The following is a 22,410-nucleotide window of genomic DNA, read 5'->3' as shown; positions in this document are numbered from 1 at the left end:
CTCCAGGGAGTGGAAATGATGCAAATCAATGTTTTTCAAACTTGGCAACTTTAGCATGAGTGGGTGTCAATTCCTAGAATTCCACAGCCAATTGGGAAATTGACATCCGTGGAGTTGACATTCAAGCATTTTCAAGTTGCCAAGTTTGAAAAACACTGGTTTGCATTATTAAATTTAATGGCGAAACATTAAAAGGCTGAATCATGACTCTTACTCTGTATGACGTCCCAAATTACAAATACAGAGGATAATGATACGACTTTACTTTGCAGGGGTTTCATGTGATGCGAAATAAAATCAATGGTGAAGATACTTTTATACAATTAGTTTAACTATTTGTTTCACTCTGCAGGGAGGAAAAAAAAAAAAGAACCGATCATGAATATTAAGGATTATTTTGAAAGGATTTGTTACAAAGGTTCCCCGGAAAAGATAGACTTAGGTGCCTTAACAGAGGTTTTTCAATATCACATCCGCGCGGTGCCCTTTGAAAACCTCAGTCTCCACTGTGGAGAAACCATTCAGTTGGATTTAGGATCGGTTTATGACAAAATTGTGAAGCACAACCATGGCGGATGGTGCATGGAGAACAACCAACTTCTGTTTTGGGCCTTCCAGACTATGGGCTACAAAGTGAGTCTTTTAGGTGCCCATGTTTATGACCCGGAGCGAAAAGCCTACAAAAAAGATTTCACTCATCTTCTGATCAAAGTCGTTCTCGAAGGTAAAACCTACATTGTGGATGGTGGTTTTGGAGTTGCTTATCAGATGTGACAACCCATGAAGCTGATTTCTGAGAAGAACCAACCTCAGACGCCAGGAATCTTCTGCTTCACGGAGAAGAAGGGAGTGGGGTACCTTCACAAACTGAAGCGCAAGAAATTCAGGATGGATTCCGAGAACAAAATTCTCTGTTCTGATCCTGTAAAAAACGTGAGCTGTAAGAACATTTATTTGTTTACCTTGCAATCAAGGACAATAGATGACTTCCGGCCGGTCTGTTTACAACTCCAAACTGACCCAAGTTCTTTGTTTTTAAGGAAGTCCATCTGTAGCCTCCAGACTACTGATGGATTTCTAGTTTCGATTGGGTGGGTGCTGATTGAAACCAAGTATAATTATAAGGATGACACGGATCTAGTAGTAAGCACTGTCCTGACGGATGAAGAAGTGCAGAAGATATTGAAGGAGCGATTCAAGATCCAGCTGGGCAAAAAGTATGTCTCTCTTAACACCTGTTCCGCAGCCGTGTTTTAATTCAGGTGGGCAACAACTGAATTTGCTCAACAACTCAGTTCAGCCTAAAGCAATGGTTCTCAACCTGTGGGTTGGGACCCCATTTGGGATCGAACGACCATTTGACGGGGGTCGCCAAACAAGGCTGTCTGCCATTTTTTCCCCCTTTTCTTTGGCCACACTCCTGGCACCCGGTGATGTATAAGTGGTTGGGGGTCACCACAACATGGGGAACTGTATTATGGGGTCGCGGCATTAGAAAGGTTGAGAACCACTGGCCTAAAGCAACTGAAATGAAATGGCAAAGCAACTTTTGGAGAATTCTCGCCACGAAAAGATCAGAGGGAAGTTGCACAAACACTTTAGAGAAGAGGATGGTGTATTTTCTTGGACAGATTCAAGTCAATTTAGAGAGCAAATGAAGTGCTTTACGCAAGTTGAACTTGCTAGGTCTAGACTTTGCCACAGGGTTAGGGTTAGCAATGTAAGTCTACTTTAAGTAGGAAAAGGGATAAGAAACCTTTGGCAAGATTATAGTTTGAGTTTTGACTGGGTTTTAGCTATCTCTAACTTCATCATGGTGAGATTTTAAATCAGTATCTTTCCAGTCCTCATCTGGTCTCTACGATATATAGGGAGTTAGATCAGGTTATACAAAGGCGTGGGATCTCCTGTATGTAACTACTCTGACTTTAAGATCATCTAATGAGGTTCTCCAAGAGAGGTGAAGGTGGACAAGGGCTTTTTCTGTAGTGGCATCCCAGCAGTGGAATTCCTTCCTTAGAGATGTTTGCTGGGTACCTGTATTAGCACCATTTTTCCTGGGCTTTTTATGTGGCTTGTTGTTGTATTTTGATTCTTATCTTCACAATGATCACAGTGCTGCTGCCAATTTTAGATGGCGCTTTGTGTGTGCTATTTGATTCGATTGTATGTGTTTTTTATGTCGTTTCTTCTGCGTGGGCACAGGGATTGGATTGTAAATCCCCTGCACAGCTTCGCCTACATGCTAAAATAATAGGAAAGAGTCTTGATGGTTCTCCCAATTAAATATTTCACAAGTGTTTTCTCTCTGTGTGTATGTGTGTGTGTGTGAATTCAGCCTGGATTTTTTAAAAAAAAAATCTGACTTCTTTTAAAAAGGCATCTGGGCTTGCATGCCAGTCATGAAACTATTAAGTCCCAAAGGGTCTGGTATAAAGTTCCTGTGAGAATACAGCACACTGCTGGGCTACGTTGAGAACAGCACTCCTCAAAGACAGCAGCGATTGAAACTGCTAAATCATGCCTGTAAGAGGTACGATTCTCACTATAGTCTTTGCCTCAAATGGCAAATTGAAAATCGCTTCTCATTTTCCAATTACCCAGCAAATTCTAATCTTAACTGAGTTAGAGCGTATTGGCTTATTGCTTTATATCTTGCCAGGAGCCACCTTGAGACCTCCAAGGGGTCAGAGAACATGCTCTGAGAAACCAAGAAGTGAAACTACAGTTCCTCGCTCTGTTATTCTCTGTAATCAAGATTTACTTGAACTGATCAAGTCATAAGTCACAGTCTAATGAAGGGGGATAAAGTGGTGTAACTGCCAAGTTTTGTCCTCCTGTATCTCAAATGCCTCTTGGTGCAGGTGAAAGACCATTTCTTTTGGACCCTGGGAATGATCTGTGTTTCTTGTCTTAGAATGTAGAACATTTAATAATAGGATTGGAAGGGACCTTGAGGTCTTCTAATCCAACCCCCTGCTCAAGCAGGAGTACCTATTGAATAGCAGAGGTGGAGGTCTTCTAGTCCAACCCCCCTGCTCAGGCTGGAAACCCTATCCCATTTCAGACAAGCGGCTGTCCAATCTCTTCTTAAAAACCTCCAGTGTTGGAGCACCCACAGCTTCTGAAGGCAAGCTGATCCACTGGTTAATTGTTCTCACTGTCAGGAATTTTCACCTTGGTTCTAGGTTGCTTCTCTCCTTGATTAGTTTCCATCCACTATTTCTTGTTCTGCCCTCAGGTGCTTTGGAGAATGGCTGACCTTCTCTCGTCTGTGACAGCTCCTCAAGTATTGGAAGACAGCTTCATGTCACCCCAGTTCTTCTCTTGGTTAGACTAGACATACCTAGCTCCCTCAAATGTTCATCATATGGTTTAGACTCCAGACACCTTATTCTCTTTGTTGTTCTTCTTTGCACTCTTCCTTCAGAGAGACTGATGTTGCCCAACTCCCTAGTTTTCCTAAAAAAAAAAAAAAACAGGATAGCTTGCCCCGCCAGTGTTGGTTGCTATTGTAATTCTTCCCAGTTCTTGGATGAGGGTATTGTTTCTGCTTGGTGATTTGTCCGGTGTTAATCTCTGCTTCAGAAAGTGAAGAGGAACTAAAGAGCCTCTTGATGCGGGTGAAGAAGGAGAGTGCAAAAGTTGGCTTGAAACTCAACATTAAGAAAACCAAAATCATGGCATCCGGCCCCCTCAATACCTGGCAAATAGATGGGGAAGAAATGGAGGTAGTGACAGATTTTATTTTTCTGGGCTCCAAGATCACCTCAGATGGGGACTGCAGCCAAGAAATTAAAAGACGCTTGCTCCTGGGGAGGAAAGCTATGGCAAATCTAGACAGCATACTAAAAAGCAGAGACATCACCCTGCCAACAAAAGTGCGTATAGTCAAGGCCATGGTTTTCCCAGTGGCAATGTATGGCTGTGAAAGTTGGACCATAAGAAAGGCTGAGCGCAAAAGAATTAGGCCTTTGAACTATGGTGCTGGAGAAGACTCCTGCGAGTCCCTTGGACTGCAAGGCGTTCAAACCGGTCAGTCCTAGAAGAGATCAACCCCGACTGCTCTTTAGAAGGCCAGATCCTGAAGTTGAAACTCAAATACTTTGGCCACCTAATGAGAAGGAAGGACTCACTGGAGAAGGGACTAATGCTGGGAAAGATTGAGAGCAATAGAAGAAGACGACAGAAAATGAGAAGGCTGGATGGAGTCACTGAAGCAGTAGGTGTGAACTTAAATGGACTCCAGAAGATGGTAGAGGACAGGAAGACCTGGAGCAGTGGTTCTCAACCTTTTTAATACCGCGACCCCCAACTGGTCATAAGTCAAGGACTACTCAACCGGTTGTAAGTTGAGGACTACTCAACTGGTGCAGCACCGTTTGCAGAATGGGACTTTTGGCGGGCTCAGCAGGGTAGAGACAGCCTGGACAATTCCTATTGGCTTTTGAAAGCCAATAGAATTCGACTCCATTCAAGAGAGTCTATTCTATTGGCTTTCAAAAGCCAATAGAATAAAAGGTAGTAGCACAGCTAAGGAAAAGGGGGAAAAAATGGCGGACTGCTTTGTTTGGCGACCCCCATGAAATGGTCGTTTGACCCCAAATAGGGTCCCGACCCACAGGTTGAGAACCACTGACCTGGAGGAACGTTGTCCATGGGGTTGCAATGGGTCGGACACAACTTCGCAATTAACAACAACAATATCTGCTTATCTGGCTGCTGGAGAGGATGTGTTTTGGTCATTCAAGCAAGGAATTACCAAGGAGAAAACCTCTCCCCCATCAACACTGTCAGGGGAAGTGCTGTGTAGAGAGGGAATAAACCCCACACCAATAATGATGACAATCCCTAGCACCAAGGAGCCCACAAAGTCAAGACTTTTGTAGCCTAGTTTTTCAGCACATAGGGTGAATGTTGGCTGTTCTTGCCTTTCCTCCACAATTTTTATTACAAGCCTGTTCTAAGTCTAAGGTAATGGTCTCCCTCTAAGGACGGTGGGATTTTCCAATGGCAAAGCTTGTATGGGATGCTGGAAAAAAAAAATTGCATTTCTACCTTGAGTTATTTGAGCCCATTCTTGCGGGGAAAAAAGTCTTGAATGGGCTTCCTGGAAGGCAAATGTTAAAAGAAACTAATTAACAATGATGGGACTGTGAAAAGCTTCTTGGGCTTATAGAATTCAGAGTGATGTTTCAAAGAAGTTCCAGAGATGAAGCTGAGAACCGTGGCATTAAGGGACCACTTGGCTGTAATTCATGATTTATGAGACCCAGCACTAGCCTTTGGTTCAGACGGCTTTCAGATGGATTCAGACAAATTCAGTGAGAATTCTCTTGGTTCAGAGAGAAAATGTAGTTGAAAGCAGTCTGTGGGGGAAAAGGCTGCAAGAAGGAAACAATTTTTTCCTTAACATTAAGCTTAGGACTTTCCTGGAAACCTCTGTATCCAAGAGAGCTTTCAATCCAGCCTCTGAACTATTTATATATATTTTAGGCCTGAGTGAAAGAAGCATGAAAAAGCAAAAGTAAAAATATAAATGTTCTATTGACCACATTCTTGAACGATGGAGAGCAACCGTCTTGGTTCATCTGTCTTCCTGATCAGAAATTATATATTTGGAACCTTAAATTTATACAAGATGAGAGGAAATGTTCTCCAACCCACATATCACTGGAATAATGGTAATAATTTGGAGGAAATTTCCTTTTCTCCCTGAGAAAATTCTTAGGGAAAAGAGAAATTCAGCATAATTTTGGAGGGCAAGCTTGCTCCCATTAGTGTAAAAGGATTGTATAGTACCTGGTGACATTACGCAGCATTATAAAATTGCAACAAGTTTCACCTTTAATAGCTGTGATAAAATTTAAAAAAATCGGCTGAAACTGGTAATATTTCTTAAGTGCAGGACAATCGCACAAGACTATTTAATGTTTGCTGCCACTGACCACTGGGGAAAGCATAAAAATAACAAACTAAGATATATTGGAGGGCAAAAAGTTAGAAGTATTTAAACGCTTCATCATAGAAGAAATGGCTTTTTGAATTTCATGAAATCACAGAATGTAAGTGCTGGGGAGCAGTTGGCCCTCCAGAAAATCTGAATTAGGGTTCTGAAGTTCCTCAGTTTGATCAAATATTTAACAACTCAAAGATGTAGTGCAAGATCAAAAGATGTGGAGAGACCAGGCTCTTAGAATCACCAAGAGTCGGACATGACTGAATGGATAACATCATCAACATCAGTGTCGGGCCCTTTAAGGCATGGTTGAGTAAACAAGGCACCTCCGGCTGTTCGAACGAGTCCCAAAGTTCTCGGTACTTCTAGCCATGTCCCATAATGGCGACGACGCTGTACGGAATCCAGAGTGAGCCTGACGTCTAACCATGGAACCGTCTTGCTGTTCTGCACATGCGCACAGGCAAAACGGCATACGGCATTCTGCGCATGCGCAGTTGCTATTCGGCGCTTCCGGACATGCGCAGAGCCTTCTGAACACCGCCGCACATGCGCAGACTACTGGACACTTCCGTACATGCGCAGGGACTTCTAAGTACTTTCGCACATACGCAGTGACTGATAGGAGCTGAACTGGCACTCGTGTGCATGCGCAGAGGACACTATTCGGGACAGATCGTCAGCTCCTGGGGAGTTTGTACAGAGCCGGATGGTGGTTTTTTTTTGGGGGGGGGGGTAATTAGGCGAAACTGATTGTTGTTGGCTGTAGGGGATTCAGATGTGGGGCTTGGGTGTGGTTATGTTCAAACGGTATATAAAGGCACTGAGAACGAAGAGTTCTCAGTGCCGACTTTATTCATGCATCCTATTATCATTAAAGCATTGTTCTTCATGCCTGCTGGTCGTTTATTACTGTAAACAAATCCCAGCCCAGGACGTCGTAATAATCAGGAGATACTAGGAATTATATTTCATCCACATTGGACAAGCCACAAGCCCTCAGTTTTCTGTTATAGTCATGGGGAAGCCTCCGTTAGCTGCCCAAAGCTTGATTCATACTTAAAATTATAAACACCTAAATATGTAGCAGGACATGTATACTGAAAGGCACGTCTTCTCGTTTCCTTCGTATTTTTGGAATATTTTGTAGTGATTGCAGAAGGAAACGTCTTCATTATTTCAGTTCTTCAATTCATATTTTCTGGGAGCACAAAGTTTGCAAAGAGCATGTTTAATAAACTGAGCAGGGAATGGAAATCCTGTTAAATCCTTAACAGGGGAGGAGGGGGCAAAGAATGATATCAGTTTAATTAAAAGTGCCAATATTTGCAAAGACTTAATTTCCAATCTCAATTAATTTCTGTTGATACATATTTTGGTAAGAATTAATTGTAACAAAGTCACATCAAGCAACAACAGTGTGTGTGTGTGTGTGTAATATTAAGTTGTTAAAATAATGCTTGAAATTTCCTAAGCTTCCTTTCACATCGTATGTCCATCCTTTTTCACCTGCTGCTTATAGTGCACCAAGGTCATAACGCAGGAAGAAAATTCCAAGGGCTGTTAAAACTGGGCGTGGTTGAGCTAGAATCCACCTCCATGGAAACCGGATCTTAAAATCCGGTTTCTGCAAAGAAAATAAAGAACAAGGACAACAAGCAGACATATTAGGCTTCTTTTGTATAAATGAAATAGAAGAGCATCACTGGAAGAGTCCATCCTCCTTCCTCCTTCGGTTATATATTCAAGATGGACAGTGATTAATATTTATATGCTACTTACATGTAAGGGTGTAAATCTATACCACAGGTCGGCAACCTGCGGCTCCGGAGCCGCATGCGGCTCTTTGAGCCTTCCCCTGCGGCTCCCAGCCTCCTCTGCCTTTGCAGCGAGAGACAGAGACAGAGAGAGGCAATTGCGCTTCCCTGCTTCTCTCTCTCTCTCTCTCTCTCTCTCTCTCTCTCTCTGTGTTTGTGTGTGTGTTTGTGTGTAAAAAAGAGAGTGCACTCACAGTGTTCTCCGAGGAGCTGAAAAGCTTACTGGGTGGAGCTCCTCCCTTTGCTGCATCTCTGCAGGAAGCAGGAAGGGCAGGAGAGAGCTAGCTAGCCCAGCTAGGCTGACTCAGGAATTCTGGGAGTTGAAGTCCATGAGTCATAAAAGAGATGAGGTTGCCTACCCCTGATCTTGTTGGACAACAGCCTGAAGCTTGTCAGGTGAGCAGCAGATAGGAGAGGGGGGGGAGAGAGAGAGAGAGAAAGAGAGAGAGAGAGGGAGAGAGAGAGAGAGAGGAAAGAGAGAGAGAAAGAAAGAGAGCGGGGGAAGAGGAGTGGCAGACCAAGGGCAGATAGGGAGAGAGAGAGAGAGACCCTTTTGACATCTAAAATGAAGATAACACTGTATATATCCTTTTTTTACCTGTGTGTGTGTGTGTGTGTTTGTGTGTGTATGTATATATATATATATAAAAGGAAGAAACAGCTAAAACCACACATTGCTGCTCAAAGCAAGAAGCTAAAAATACCAGCCTGAAGATGACGAATGTGACTTCGTCGAAACGTCGCCAAGACACTTCCAATTTTACGCGGGAGAAAACCCGAACAACCAAAAACCTATATACAAATACCCGCGAAAACCTCAGAAAACAAATATATATATATACATACATATACATATATATATACACACACACACACACAAACACCTATAATAAAGGTAAAAAAGGATATATGCAGTGTTATCTTCATTTTAGATATCAATATGGTTTTGCGGCTCCCAGTGTTTTGTTTTTGGTGGGAAACGGGTCCAAGTGGCTCTTTAAGTGTTTTGGGTTGCCTACCCCTGGGCTATACCATTGATGGCGAAACTTTTAGAGACCAAGTGCCCAAAAACCGGCCCTGCCCCGCCCCCCCCGCCTGCCTGCAGGGCCACTCACCACCTACAGGGCCCACCGCACATCACCCACGCAGCCCAGCAGCGCCATGGCAGCCATGCCCTCTGCCCGCACCCCACAGCATCAACTGTATGCAATGGGGCATGAGGGCAGAGTCTTGTCTACACTGTCTGGCTGCCATGTCCTTGGCTGCACTGCTTTGTGTGGGCCACGCTCAGGGGTGACTCTCCTCCAGGGGAGCTGCTGGTGAGGAGGGGGTCGTGGGGGTAGGCGAGGCTGGGGTAACGGCATGTGTGCCCACAGAGAGGACTCCGAGTGCCGCCTCTGGCACCCGTGCCCTAGGTTCGCCACCACTGGTCTATACATATGTTGTAGTTAGTATGTCTAATGTGTGTTATGCATGTGTACACTTCGAGAGCAAGCAACTAAATTTCACTTGTAATGCGTGCCGTTGTGTCCACAGTAAAATATGACAATAAAGATTATTTATCTATCATGAAGGTGGAGCAGCTTGTAAATTCAAAAAAAGGAATCCTCATTTCAAAACTTTCCTAGGATTGAAACATAAATATCTGGGGGTGTTGGAGGAGGAGGAGGAAGAGGAGAAGACGAGGAGAAGAAGAGGAGAAGGAAGAGGAAGAGGAGGACGGCAACTCTGGGAAGTGTGGATGGGGCTGGGAGCTCTCATCCCAGCAGATCTGGAAGACAACATTGGTGAAGATTGCACAGCCCTTTCCAGAGCTTCTCTCTGCTCTCCTAGTATGCAATATACAGTATATGACCGAGCACTTATAACCATTCGTTTAGTGATGGTTCAAAGTTGCGATGACACTGAAAAATGTGACTTGTGATCGGTTTTCACGCTTACAACCCCTGCAGCATCGCTATGGTCACGTGATCAAAATCCAGGCGTTGGCAACCGGCGTGTCTTCATATGACCCTTGCCCTCTCCCGGGCTCCCGCGATGACCATTTCTAATCTTCCTTAGCCGTCTTCTGGTAAGCAAAGTCAATGGAGGGAAGCCAAGTTTGCTTAACAATGGTACGATTCGCTTAACAATCGTGGCAAGAAAAGGTCGTAAAATGTGATGCAACTCATTCAACCACTGTCTTGCTTATCAACATAAGTTTCAACTGGGGTCCTAAGCCGAACTCTACCTATACTGTGGGCATAAATATATATCTTTTGATTTCGTGTTGTGAACTTCTTCCCCTGGGGAGAGAAACCCAAAGACCCCCACTTGCAATGGAATATAATTATTATTTATTTCTAAGTGATAAAAGGCCTGTTTGGCCGATACATTAGAAGAACCGATGAAGGATTTTTTTTCCCCACCCTGAAAAGAGGCTACAGCAAAAAGGTGCATTTCTTTCCTTGCGTTAACTCTCTTCTTTTGGGGAGCCCTGTTGTCCTCAACAAAAATAATGTTAAGGCACCTGGAGACATCTTCCGAAATTAAAAAGGAATGCCCCTTAGGAACGCATTTCTCACGAGGAAGCAGATAAAACCAGTTCTGGAATTCTGTTTCTTAAAAAGGAACTATTTCCCTACTATTTACCGGCATCCGCTTACATCTGCTTTTGTGCTCCTCAAAAGTTCATGCGCAAAGGAAAAGAGGATGTATGTATAACATCCATTAGGTATCGGGGGGGGGGGAAGGACCAGTCCATTCCCGGAGAGTCAGCGATTTATCAAAACATAAATGGCATTCTACGTTTCTGTTCCTTGTAGGAACACAAACACATTTTCCGACATTAATCCTGGGGTTTTAAAAACTCTTTCCTCACTTTGCTGGGCCTCCTGTTAGTGCTTTCCACCTCCGTAGGATCTTGCAGAACGTGGCGGTCTCTTTTCTTCAAAAATTTCTTCCCAATGGTTCCCACTAACGTGTCGTACCTGTGAACAATCATTGCAAATATGACAGAAACGTTCAAACATGGTTGCAGCCCTTGAGAAGATCACAAAAGAATCGTAAGATGCTCTTTGAAAGCAAACCTTCTCCAGTCTGGCACCTCCCAAAATGTAGAGACTTTCAGATTTCTTTTTGGATTCTCATTTTCTTTTTCACCCCAGTAAGAGAGAGGCAAGACAAGCTTGAGCTCTCCCTGTCGACCCCATCAGTTCAAACAGACAGAACTTCAATTAGTTTAGTTTTACAAATCTTCTCTTTGGCCCTTAACATAACGTATTTTTTGAAAATTTACCCAGAGAAAATGGAGGTTTACGAAACGAAAGCAGGACGTGGAGCAGCAAGGAGAAGAGAGTGAAAGTCTCAGCACCTTCAATAGATAAAAGAGTTTTATCCCATAATAAAGAACAGCCAAAAGGAGATGAGATCAACCGTCCAAAATTACTTGTCACGATAGCTCCATCATCCTTTCCTAACCGGTGTGTTTGAACTAGGGCATGGCATAAATAGCCTTACCATTTTCCATCAAATTTGGAGGGATAATTTCTGCAAACGTTTTTCGAACGAGGGCTCACCACAACTCTGTGAGGTAGCTTGGGCTGAGAGAGAGAGGAGCTGGACCAAAATCACCCAGCTGATTTTCATGCCTAAGGTAAGACTAAAACTCACAGTCTCCCAGTTAGACTAAACACCTTAACCATTACAACAAGCTGGCACTCTATTTTCCACTGAAGATAGCCAGCTTTTCATTTAAAATCCTTCTTCCCACCTCCGGCTGCAGCATCCTGTTTTGCACTCCCCCAGAGCCAAATGCATTAAAAAGAATTTTGAAATAATTTCTCCAGGAACGCCTATAAACATCTCCTCTAATGTTTTCGTTGGCTGTAAACCCAATAAAAAGGAAGAAAGTCAGTAAGTACTGGGGCTGATGTCTGACTGAGGTAGCCTGGAGAAAGCAAGCAAAGCATTTTTATTTGCTTTTTTTTTTTTAAAGAACTCATCAAGTCAAAAGCTTATTTCTGTTATAAAACACTCTCTTGCAAAACAAGTGTTTTGAACATGAAACGCCTGGTCATTGGGGAGAACTTTCATTTTAGACTGGAGGGAGGGGAGGGAGAAGGCTGAAAAACACATCTCGACAACGTTATTTGTGTTATAATGGAGAAGAAATACCTTCTAGCCATTTCCTCATCCGATACATCAGCTTCCTTTGCATTCTTTTCCTCTGCGGGATCTTCTGTCTTGTACCTCGAGTTCATCTGGACCATTAACTTCTGAAAATGAAAAACTGGAATATCACTTCAGGTGTTACACTCCTCGAAAGAAAGAAAAAAAAAGTCAAGGAGACCGATTTGGCAAGAATGAGGGAGATGAATAGAGAAGCAATGCAGACATTAAGCACCTCAATATTTTCTTTCCAGCTGAAGGGCCAAGTTTGATATGACACTGACCCTCAGAGAATATTATTATGGCTAACTGCTCAATTGCAGCATCTTTTCTTTGTGACTTATCGCCCCCGAAGGCCCTCCAGTCCACAGACGCTTATATCCCAATAAGAATGCCACAAAAATAATATTTATGGTGTCATTAAAAATATGTTAATCTTGATAGACCAAGATGAAAACAACTCTCACAATTTTTGCCCCCACAGATGAAGCAAAGATTAAAGCTTCTTATCACATTCTATTTGTTAACCAGTCAATCAATGGCAAGACTGTAAGACACTAACAGTCACTATTCAGAGGTATTGCTGTAATTCAGCTCTCCGGTTAAATTCTGAACAGATCAAAGAACAGTTCTACAGGTATTTCATCCGGAGCCCAAACTCAGAAAATGGTTAATACAGGAACCAGGTTAAGTGTGTTGCATGAATGCAGCTGGTCTGGAGAAGGTGCTTCTGAACTACTCATGAATCCTCTCTGATTTTATAGCTAGTGAATTCATCAAAGCCAAAAGTTACATCCACCCACCCATCCAATCTATCCATCCATCATATGTATCTATCCCTCCCTCCAATGTATGTATCTATCATCCATTCACCCATCCATTATATGTGTGAATGTATCCATCAACCATCCATCCATCCATCCATTCATCCAATCTATCCATCACATGTATCTATCCCTCTCTCCAATGTATTATCTATCATTCATCCACCCATCCACCCATCCATTATATGTGTGAATGTATCTATTAACCAATCCATCTATCCAAAAGTTACACTCACCCACCCATCCAATCTATCCATCCATCTATCCATCCATCATATATATCTATCCCTCTCTCCAATGTACGTATCTATCATCCATTCACCCATCCGTTGTTATGTGTGAATGTATCTATCAACCTTCCATTCAGTTATTTCAATATGGTACAAACTGAATCAGGGACTTCATTGATCTTGAACCGCCTTTGCAAGCCAGATCCCAAAAGGATGAACGAATGCTATAAGCCCCCCCCCCCCCAAAAATAATACCTCGACTTCAGGATTGAACCCTTTGAAGGACATTCTACCATACAGAAGATCTTCACACATCACGAAGCTTCTTTCCTCTCTGATGAGACTCCTGTGAAGAAATCATGGTTTCAAAAAGGGGATCGAACAAGCAAGTTGAGCTTAGCCAACCTCTTGGCAGGAAACCAAAAAAAGCTCCAGACTGATCTCCAACAGCAGAAGGCAATTCTTGTTTTTGGTTTTGTTTTGATGTTGTGAGTGTTCCATTGACGGAGATTTTTTACAAAGAAACTGGACAGCCTGTTTGTTTGGAATAGTAAAGGGTCAGCCGCTTGAGCAGGGGGCTGGACTGGAAGACCTTCGAGGTCCCGCCCAGCGCTATTATTCTGTTACTTCTGCTTTTTATCTTCCCATCTCCTCCCACAGATGCAAAGACGGACAGGCAGCAAACGTACTCTTTTTCTTTCAGTTCTGGTCGATCCAGAAACCAATGTTCTTCACTGATTATTTTCTTCTCCTCTTCCTCAAGTTGCTTTTTGGTTTCTGAATCCAAGCCCCTTTGCATGAACTGAAAGACAAGACGCAAAGGTTTTTCAAAATTTATTGAGGGAATTCCTACGCTGCCCGTCTTACCATCAAGCGACTTTGTGGGAGTTTACAGGTATATACACACACACACGGACTTACAACCATTCGTTTTGCGACTGTTACCCCGGCAGTGAAAAAAGTGACTTGTGATCACTCCTCCAACTTGCATTCGTTGCAGCATCCCCAAAGTTACATGATCCAAATTCAGCCATAGGGCAAAGGGGATGTATTCACGATGGTTGCAGCGTCCCAGGGTCACCTGATCGCCATTTGTGAACTTCCCAGCTGGCTTCCGACAAGCACAGCCAACGAGGGAAGTCAGCTTCGCTTAACAACTGTGTAAGTCACTTAACAACTTTCCCCTAACAACTAAAATGGCAAAATCAGGCAAAATTCACTTAAAAAACTGCCTTGCTTAGCCACAGACATTCTGGTTCCCAATGGATGGCTGTCGAGGACTTACTACCTGCATTGTTATGGCTCACGGACACGATGAATCCCTAGAACAGAAAGGTGACACACAACGAAGGACAAGAATGGCATACTAAAACTGCCACGTAACCTTTTTTTTTTTTTCCCCCTAAAGAAATCTGTCCCTTATTTGGAGCAGTGAAAATAAAAAGGGAAAAGGGGGGGGGGGAAGGATGCCAAACGAAGGCAAGGACTTTCTACCACGTTCAATTAAAATTCTCAGCGAATATTGTTTTTCCCCACACACACACAAAAAAATTATATATCCCGTTAACAAGTTGCTATAATCACCTGAAGAAGATTAAGCACGCAAAAACCCTTGCGATAAAAAATATGTAGCTCCTGATTTGAACAGCTGCGAGGCAAAGGATTAAGAGAGAGAGAGAGAGAGACAGAAAAGAATAATGATGATTTGTTTGCGCTTCCAGGAGGGAGCTTAATCTGGGGCAGGGAAGAGACTGCCTATCAAAGTGTGGAAAAAGGAAAGCCTGCCTGGGTAAAGGCTCCCATCCAGGTGTGCTGCAACCCCAGCCCAGCGCCGCTGCCTCTGCTTTTGACACAAGGTGCCATTTGCAGGGAAGGGAGCCGTGGGTGAGAAAGCAGCGGGGGGGGGGAGGAGGAAGCCAGCACGGGGCAGGAGGCGGCTGCTCATTTGCATATCATCTGCATACCGGCGGGACTGAAAAACAGACAGGCCCTCCTGCTGCCCTCGCAAATTTTTGAAGATTTCATCAATGGTTGGTTGTAACGTACGATTCATGACTGCAACTATGATTTATGACCTATTTATGGCCTATTTCTTCCTGTTTATACATACACTCCGAGCTTATGCACCGGAAACAAATTCCTTGTGTGTCTGATCACACTTGGCCAATAAAGAATTCCATTCCATTCCCATTTCAGTTCCATTCCGGTTCTGTTCCATTCCATTATACCTCTCCTCTCCTCTCCTCTCTCCTCTCCTTCCTTCCTTCCTTCCGTCTCATTCCCATCACCTTCCTTCGTTCCTTCTCATTTCCATCTCTCCTCCCTTCTTCCTCCTTTCCTTCCTTCCTTCCTTCCTTCCTTCCTTCCTTCCTTCCTTCCATCTCATTCCCATCACCTTCCTTCATTCCTTCTCATTTCCATCTCTCCTTCCTTCTTCCTCCCTCCCTCCCTCCCTTCCTTCCTTCCTTCCTTCCTTCCTTCCTTCCTTCTCATTCCTATCTATTATCTCCCTCCTTCTTTCCTTCCTTCCTTCCCTCTTCTGCCCTCCCTCCCCCTTCCCTCTGAAATTCAAGAAGGATTGGTCTTGAACCATGTCTGGGAACGTAAAGACTACCCGTACACACATTCTTGTGAATGTGCTTTCCCCAGGCCTGAAGAAGTCAGTATGTCTCCTGGCAGGCAAATTTATCCAGAATGGGCTATGGCATATTTTTCAAGCAAAAGCAATGTCAGTCAAACAAGGTGAAGTTAAAAAAAAACGCAAATGTATCTTAAGTCATGCTGGATTGTAGCGGAATCCAGAGAAAATAAAAATGAATGAAGGACTGGGATGGTTGAAGACAGAAAGGCAAGGCTTCTAGATGGCGGTCATTTGTATTTGTATTTAATTTTATTTATATGCCGCCCAATCCCAAAGGACTCAGGGCGGCGTACAGAGTTAAAACAATCATAAAACAATAAAATAATACAGTCATACCGCGAGTCCGATCATATCCCGCCTCCCCCCCCCCGGGGACATCAGCCCCAGGCCTGACGGAACAGGAGAGTTTTAACGGCTTTCTTAAAGGCCGGCAGGGTTGGAGTAGTTCGAACCTCGGGGGAAGTTGATTCCACCAGGTCGGAGCCACCGCAAGAAAGGCCCTTCCCCGAGGGCCCGCCAGCCGACATTGTCTGGCCGACGGGACCTGAAGGAGGCCCAATCTGTGGGACCTCACCGGTCTCTGGGAACTACGCGGCAGTATGCGATCCCATAAGTAACCTGGTCCTAAGCCATGAAGGGCTTTAAAGGTGATAACCAACACCTTGAATTGCGTCCGGAGACCCACAGGAAGCCAGTGCAGCTCGCGGAGGATAGGTGACACGTGGGCGTACCTTGGCGCACCCACAATCGCTCTCGCGGCTGCATTCTGAACCAACTGCAGCCTCCGAACGCCCTTCAAGGGTAGCCCCATGTAGACTTAGAAAGTATATCACTCTTCGGTCCTCAAAGATTTTGCAACCAAGTCTCAGCTCTCCTTGCCAAACCCGCTTTTAGCTTTACGCACAGGCACACACACATAGTCACACCTGACTGTAAAGAAGCCCTTTCTTCAAGGGTTGGAATTTGTATTCACCAGGGATGTCTAGCCTCTCTCTCTCTCTCTCTCTCTCTGTGACACACACCCCCAGCTTTGCAGAGAAGATCTGGGAAGAGAGCAGATTGTAGATCTGGAGGCAAGCTAGTCTGTCAATCTTGTTCCCCCACCGAGGGAATGGTTTCCCACTTTGATGCAGTTGTGCGAATGTGTGTGTTTGGGGCAGGGTAGGGGGGCAGGCCTTGTAGCTAGCAAATCGGGGTTGCTGGTTTTGTTCCTTGCCATATGCCTTGTTCGTGCCAAAGTCCCACCAGCCGGGATTGAAATAGCGAAACTTGGCTATGTCCAAACAAAATCTGAAAATGTGTCGCACAGGAAGAACATTAGGAGGAACTGCTAGTCTCCAAGGGATGCTCCATGATGCATTTAAATGGAGCCATCCCTGGGCCTGAGATAAGAACATAGGAACCAAGGCCCCGTACATCGGGCAGAGCTATAGAAATCGGCTGTTAAGTGAATTTTGCCCCGTTTGACAAGCTTTCATGCCTCAGTTGTGAATCTCTGCAGTCGGGAGGTTAGTAACACAACTGTTAAGTGAACCTGGCTCCCCCGTTGACCTTGCTAGCCAGGAGAGATCACACGACCCCAGGACTTTGCAACCGTCATAAATGTGAAGCAATTGCCAAGCATCCGAATTTTGATCACGTGGCCACAGGGATGCTGCAATGGTCATTAAGTGTGAACAAAAGTCCCTTTTTTCAATGTAACTCTAAACGGTCACTAAATGAACTGTCTGTCCCAGGTCTTTTTTCTCCCATCAGTTTTCTGTTTCCACGGCTGAGCCTGGAGTGACTCACTGATCTCAGCTATCCAGAAGACCCATCGATCCGACAGAAGGAAATTCACTTCCATGGGAAAGAGATTGTTAGGGTTGCAATCCTGAATAAAATCCCTTCGTGCGTGCTCAAGCCGCAGGAGAAAAGCCTCCCAACCTTTTTGTGGATCATTTACAGACAACCCATTTTAAATCACCCGTCAGATCTACCGGCAAACGTCTCCGCCAGGTAAGTAACCACTTGAGGGACTTGAGAAGGGAGAGCGAAATAAATAAATGGTGGGGTTTATTTTTGTGTGTTTTTCTTAGATCCTGCTCGGCCTTTGTTTTTTGTTTTTCCTTCTGAAAATATTTTTTTTTTAAAAAAAGCCTACAACTTAATGGCAGTCTCAAAGATGGGAGGTGAAAAGTAATGGCATCCACATCAACTTGAAGCAAACAAACCATGAAGGGCTGGCAATATTGAGCTATAAATATTTGATGAATATTTATGTTTTTAAAAATTAATGGCAATCCGGCTTAGATGGAAAGAAAGAAAGAAAGAAAGAAAGAAAGAAAGAAAGAAAGAAAGAAAGAAAGAAAGAAAGAAGGTTGCTTTTCAAAGACCAAGAAGTCAACTATTTTTTGATCTCTGGTCTGTAACTTTGGAAGGAGATATGGATCCAGATCTTGCACAGACATTGCAGACTATTTCAACAACAACAACAACAAGCTCAACTTATGAATGCCAGTCTAGGAAGGAAGGAAGGAAGGAAGGGAAGAAGGAAGGAAGATAGAAAAGAAAGGAGGGAGGGAGGGAGGGAGGAAGGAAGGGAGGGAAGAAGGAAGGAAGATAGAAAAGAAGGAAGGGAGGGAGGGAGGGAGGAAGGAAGGGAGGGAAGAAGGAAGGAAGATAGAAAAGAAGGGAGGGAGGGAGGAAGGGAGGGAGGGAGGGAGGGAAGAAGGAAGGAAGATAGAAAAGAAAGAAGGGAGGGAGGGAGGGAGGAAGAAAGGAAGGAAGGAAGGAAGGAAGGAAGGAAGGAAGGAAGGAAGGAAGGAAGGAAGGAAGGAAGGAAGAAATCAGGCACTGAATTGAGATTAATTTGGCTCTGAATTTAACACCAGATTCACACATCCAAGGACAACTGCCAGGTTGGGGTTTTTATTAACACACCCCACTCACTGGCCTGGTGCCTTAACGACTAGGAAGTTTTACTGTATTATTTAAATTGTCTTGCATTTTAAATTCTTCGTTTTCATGCTTCTTTTTCTTTTTTTGTTAGGTATACAAACAAAAATCAAAAACAAAGAGAAAGTGATACTTATTATAGTAGAACAAGGGCTGAAGTGCAAATATAAAATTAGAGATAAGACAAACAAGAAAGTGAAAAAAATGGAAAAAGCTTTGTAATATCCATCCACCCCCAAACTGCTAATTTCTACTTAAATATTTTTAAACTGTGTCTTGGACCTCTCTGATTATTGCTCATCTCTGTGTGCATCATTTTAATTCTTTTTCAAACAGTTTTAATCTCTTCGCTGGCCTGGCTATGTAATTTCATGCTTTTTTGAACCGGAAGTTGCCAAGAGTCGTTCTTGCAAATTGCAGAGCCCCCGTGCATGTACTACGTAAACAAATAAGTAGCAAATGGAAAAAGCAGAAAGCGTGAAAGAGACTTCCAAAGGCACAGAGAAATAGGTTTTTTATCCCAGCAAAAAGACCAGTGTTTCTCAACCTGTGGGTTGGGACCCCATTTGGGGTCGAACAACCATTTCACGGGGGTCGCCAAACAACGCAGTCCACCATTTTTTTCCCCTTTTCCTTAGCTGTGCTCCTCCCTTAGACTCTATTCAAGAGAGTCTATTCTATTGGCTTTCAAAAGCCAATAGGAATTATCCAGGCTGTCTCTGTCATGCTGAGCCCGCCAAAAGTCACATTCTGCAAACGGTGCTGCACCAGTTGAGTAGTCCTCGACTTACGACTGGTTGAGTAGTCCTCGACTTACGACCGGTTGGGGGTCGCGGCATTAAAAAGGTTGAGAACCACTGGCCTAGACCCAATTTAGCAACGTCTCCAACTACTTCAGGGAAAATACGACTTGCAAAGCAAAACCCTTCGAAAGGACTATACACTTTTTAAAAAAGTAATCTGCAATGCTTAAACCAGTTTTGGAGACTTTAAGAAGTGGATTTGGAATCCCAGAATTCCCCAGGCTGATTGGGGGAATTCTGGGCGTTGAAGTCCACACATTGTAAAGAGCCCAAGGTTGAGAAATGCTGTTTTAAAGTGATGCATCCACCCCATTACATTCATTTGAGGATGTAAAAAAAAAAATGTTAAGCAAGCAAGCTTAAGCACACGCTTCCCCTTCTTGCAAAATTATGAGTATTGCAGACTTCAAAGCATGCACAGAGTGCTTTCCTTGCACCCTTAAAAAATCCAGGCGAGCAGAAGCCCAGCACAAGCTGGGCTGGTATTCAGGTGGAAACTTTCTTTTCCTACAAGCAATTTTGCCGAGAATCCAATTCAATTCCTTCAAAGATTCAAAAGCAGCATTTCTAGGTCTGAGCATGCGCAGAGGGCGAAGGACTTCGCCACGCGCTCAGCCGGAAGCGCCTCGGCTCCGTTCGAATTGTTTACGAGGCTCCTCGGCTTTCCTCCCGCCCACTTCCGAAGCTCTTCGGTCGCATTCGGCGCCACGCCTCCCGGCTTCAATTGGCGGCTCTTCTCTCGTTCGTCGCGAGCCGAAGCCAATCGGGTTGTCTTCGCCCGCCGCCGGAAACAGTTCGGAAAGAGTCGCGGGTAGCCCCTCCCCTTTCCGAAGGCTTTCGCCTCAGCTCGCCCAGCGAGTCCGTTCAGACGTCTCTTACCTTCATGCGGAGAAGATTCTTGGATAGTTTGCTCTTCACGTCCCGAGCCATGACGACGCCAAGCCGGAATCCCCCCAAAGCGCAGCGCCGTTTACGTTTTTTGTCACTCGCCGTGCAGCGGTCCCTCGTCGTGAAATCGCCACTTTGTGGCGTTGGTAGTGACTGAGCATGCGCGATGGCCGACGCATGCTCGGTAGACCCCGGTGATGCCTTCCTCCTGGCTCATGCCCTTACTTTCTTTTCCTTGGCTTCCAAGTGTGAATGGGACTTTTTAAAAGCTTGATAAATGCAAAGTGATGACTTGAAAAATGTTCCTGGGAAGTTCAAAAAAAAAAAAAGTTTGCAAGAAGGAGAGCCAGAACTGGCAGGTATGGAGCACACTCACTATGTCCAAGTGATGTTCATTTCATGTCCTTTATTGTCTGTACACAGATCATCATAAATGTCAGATGAAAAAAAAAATGGAAAAAAACCCAATATTCTCCTCTCAAAAAAAAAAAAAAAACATGCGTGCCTGATCTTCCTTCTGCATGTCCCAGCCATTTGGCCTCTGCAGATAGACTGCTGCCACATATGGAGGATCTGTATGGAGCTGCCATGGATAACAGGTAGTGCTTGACTTATGAAGATTGCTTAGTGACCAAAGTTTCAACGGCACTGAAAAAAGTGACATGACTATTTTTCACACGACTGTTGCAGCATCCCCATGATCACGTGATTGAGATTCGGATGGTTGATAACGGACTCACATTTATGACGGTCGCAGTGTCCCGGGGCCATGTGATCCGCTTTTGCGACCTTCTGACAAAGTCAACGGGGAAACCAAATTCACTCAACAACCGTGTTACTAATTAAACAGCTGCAGTGATTCGCTTAACGGGGACAAGAAAAGTGGTAAAGTGGGGCAAAACTCACTGAACAAATTTCTTACTTAGCAACATAAATTTTGGTCTCAGTTGTGGTTATAATTTGAGGACTACCTGTAGTAATGCACAAACTTAATCCCATGGAAACACTTTTTCCCCCTCATTGGAGTCATGCCTACAGTGTGGGAACGTTTCAATGGGATGAATATTATTAAACGGTAAAAAAAGAAGAATTTCTTTAACAGCTTGTACAATTGCCAAGTGCTTGATTATGCATTTCATAACAAACATCCTAAAACTCCCTCTTTATCTCTGGAGAATTTTCATCTTTATTCCACTGCTGATTTATGAAAGGCATAATAGAAATCAATATGAAATGACCAGAAAAGAAACACTAAGGCAGGATATGTTTTTGATTCAACAAATAACAAACGTTCCATAATGTTTCAAAGTTCATAGAAACTTCAGCTATGCCTGAACTAGGATGGATTACTAAATTATCCCTAAAATAGCCTCCCTCCAAGCCCTAACCCTACCCCACCAAAATTCTCTTTCCACTTGAGACGAGGCATATGTCTATGATTGCAGACTATTTAGTGATAATAATTAGCAACACATTACTAACAAATAATTACAAAACTCTGAAGAATAGCTGATTGGGAAAGGATGCTGTGAATAATAAATAAGCATTTAATTAGTTCAGGCTAAGTGCTCTAAGAGGAAGTTAGGAAGCTAACTAACTAACTGTCATACAGATCCAGAAAAATAATATTGCCTATGCACAAGCTGAATGTAGCAATTAAGTCTCAAGTTACAGGCCAATTATCTTGGCCAAAGATTTTGGAAGACTGTCATCTAATACATCTGCTAGGTCCAAAAACTAGACTTCACGATTCAGCAGAATCTGCATTTCTAAAGAGATTAGTTGGATGGGACTACTAATCTACTAAAGATGGACCAGGAGTTGGATACTTTGGAATAAATGAATGCTTCACGCATTAGACCATAAAAGTGAACATCCGTAATGCTTCATCTCCAGATGGGGAAAGCAGGTAATTATGGGGGGAAAGAGCCACTGCAAAATTCCAGATGCACCAGATGTTATCCTGAAGCCTTTCCCAGTCAGTATGAATTGTGGTTTCCAAATTGTCCATGCTTAATTTTTTTTCTGTCTCAAGGCATGGGGATGAAATATAATGGTGTCCTGTAGAGCACCTTTCACCCCAAGATTTAAATGGCTCCAACTCTATTTCAAAAAGGTTTAAAATCGTGGATATTTCTTCGGGTGTTGGGCTGGGATGAGGC

At 43.8% G+C, this 22,410-nt stretch overlaps 2 protein-coding genes across 2 annotated transcripts; one reads left to right on the top strand and one right to left on the bottom strand.

The window, feature by feature from the left end:
• The first annotated feature begins 277 nt into the window (after positions 1 to 277).
• On the top strand, positions 278 to 1,257 carry LOC120312148 (arylamine N-acetyltransferase, pineal gland isozyme NAT-3-like). The gene is given in 1 exon segment (XM_039352472.1): positions 278 to 1,257. A coding segment is annotated over 1 exon segment (879 nt). The 5' UTR covers positions 278 to 378.
• Positions 1,258 to 10,089: 8,832 nt separating this feature from the next.
• On the bottom strand, positions 10,090 to 21,071 carry MPHOSPH6 (M-phase phosphoprotein 6). Its single transcript, XM_039352358.1, has 5 exons — positions 20,240 to 21,071; positions 13,669 to 13,781; positions 13,235 to 13,325; positions 11,932 to 12,032; positions 10,090 to 10,745 (listed from the first exon to the last, which is right to left on the bottom strand). The coding sequence occupies exons 1-5, from the start codon at positions 20,288 to 20,290 to the stop codon at positions 10,604 to 10,606; spliced, it is 498 nt and encodes a 165-aa protein (XP_039208292.1). The 5' UTR covers positions 20,291 to 21,071; the 3' UTR covers positions 10,090 to 10,603.
• Positions 21,072 to 22,410: the final 1,339 nt, after the last annotated feature.

The sequence above is a fragment of the Crotalus tigris genome, unplaced genomic scaffold (assembly GCF_016545835.1).
Source record: "Crotalus tigris isolate CLP2741 ecotype Arizona unplaced genomic scaffold, ASM1654583v1 scf7180000018432.44079421565:4894166, whole genome shotgun sequence".
Lineage (NCBI taxonomy): Eukaryota > Metazoa > Chordata > Lepidosauria > Squamata > Viperidae > Crotalus > Crotalus tigris.
Note: the sequence above shows the minus strand (reverse complement) of the source record. Positions and strands in the feature narration are given on the sequence as shown.

What these genes read in the sequence shown, in the direction of transcription:
- MPHOSPH6 (XM_039352358.1), bottom strand. Translation starts at nt 20,290, where the DNA reads ATGGCTCGGGACGTGAAGAGCAAACTATCCAAGAATCTTCTCCGCATG. An exon ending in GGTTCAATCCTGAAGTCGAG is followed by an intron (nt 12,033 to 13,234) that starts GTATTATTTTTG and finishes TTTCATTTTCAG; the next exon opens with AAGTTAATGGTCCAGATGAA. An exon ending in GATGAGGAAATGGCTAGAAG is followed by an intron (nt 10,746 to 11,931) that starts GTATTTCTTCTC and finishes GATTGTTCACAG; the next exon opens with GTACGACACGTTAGTGGGAA.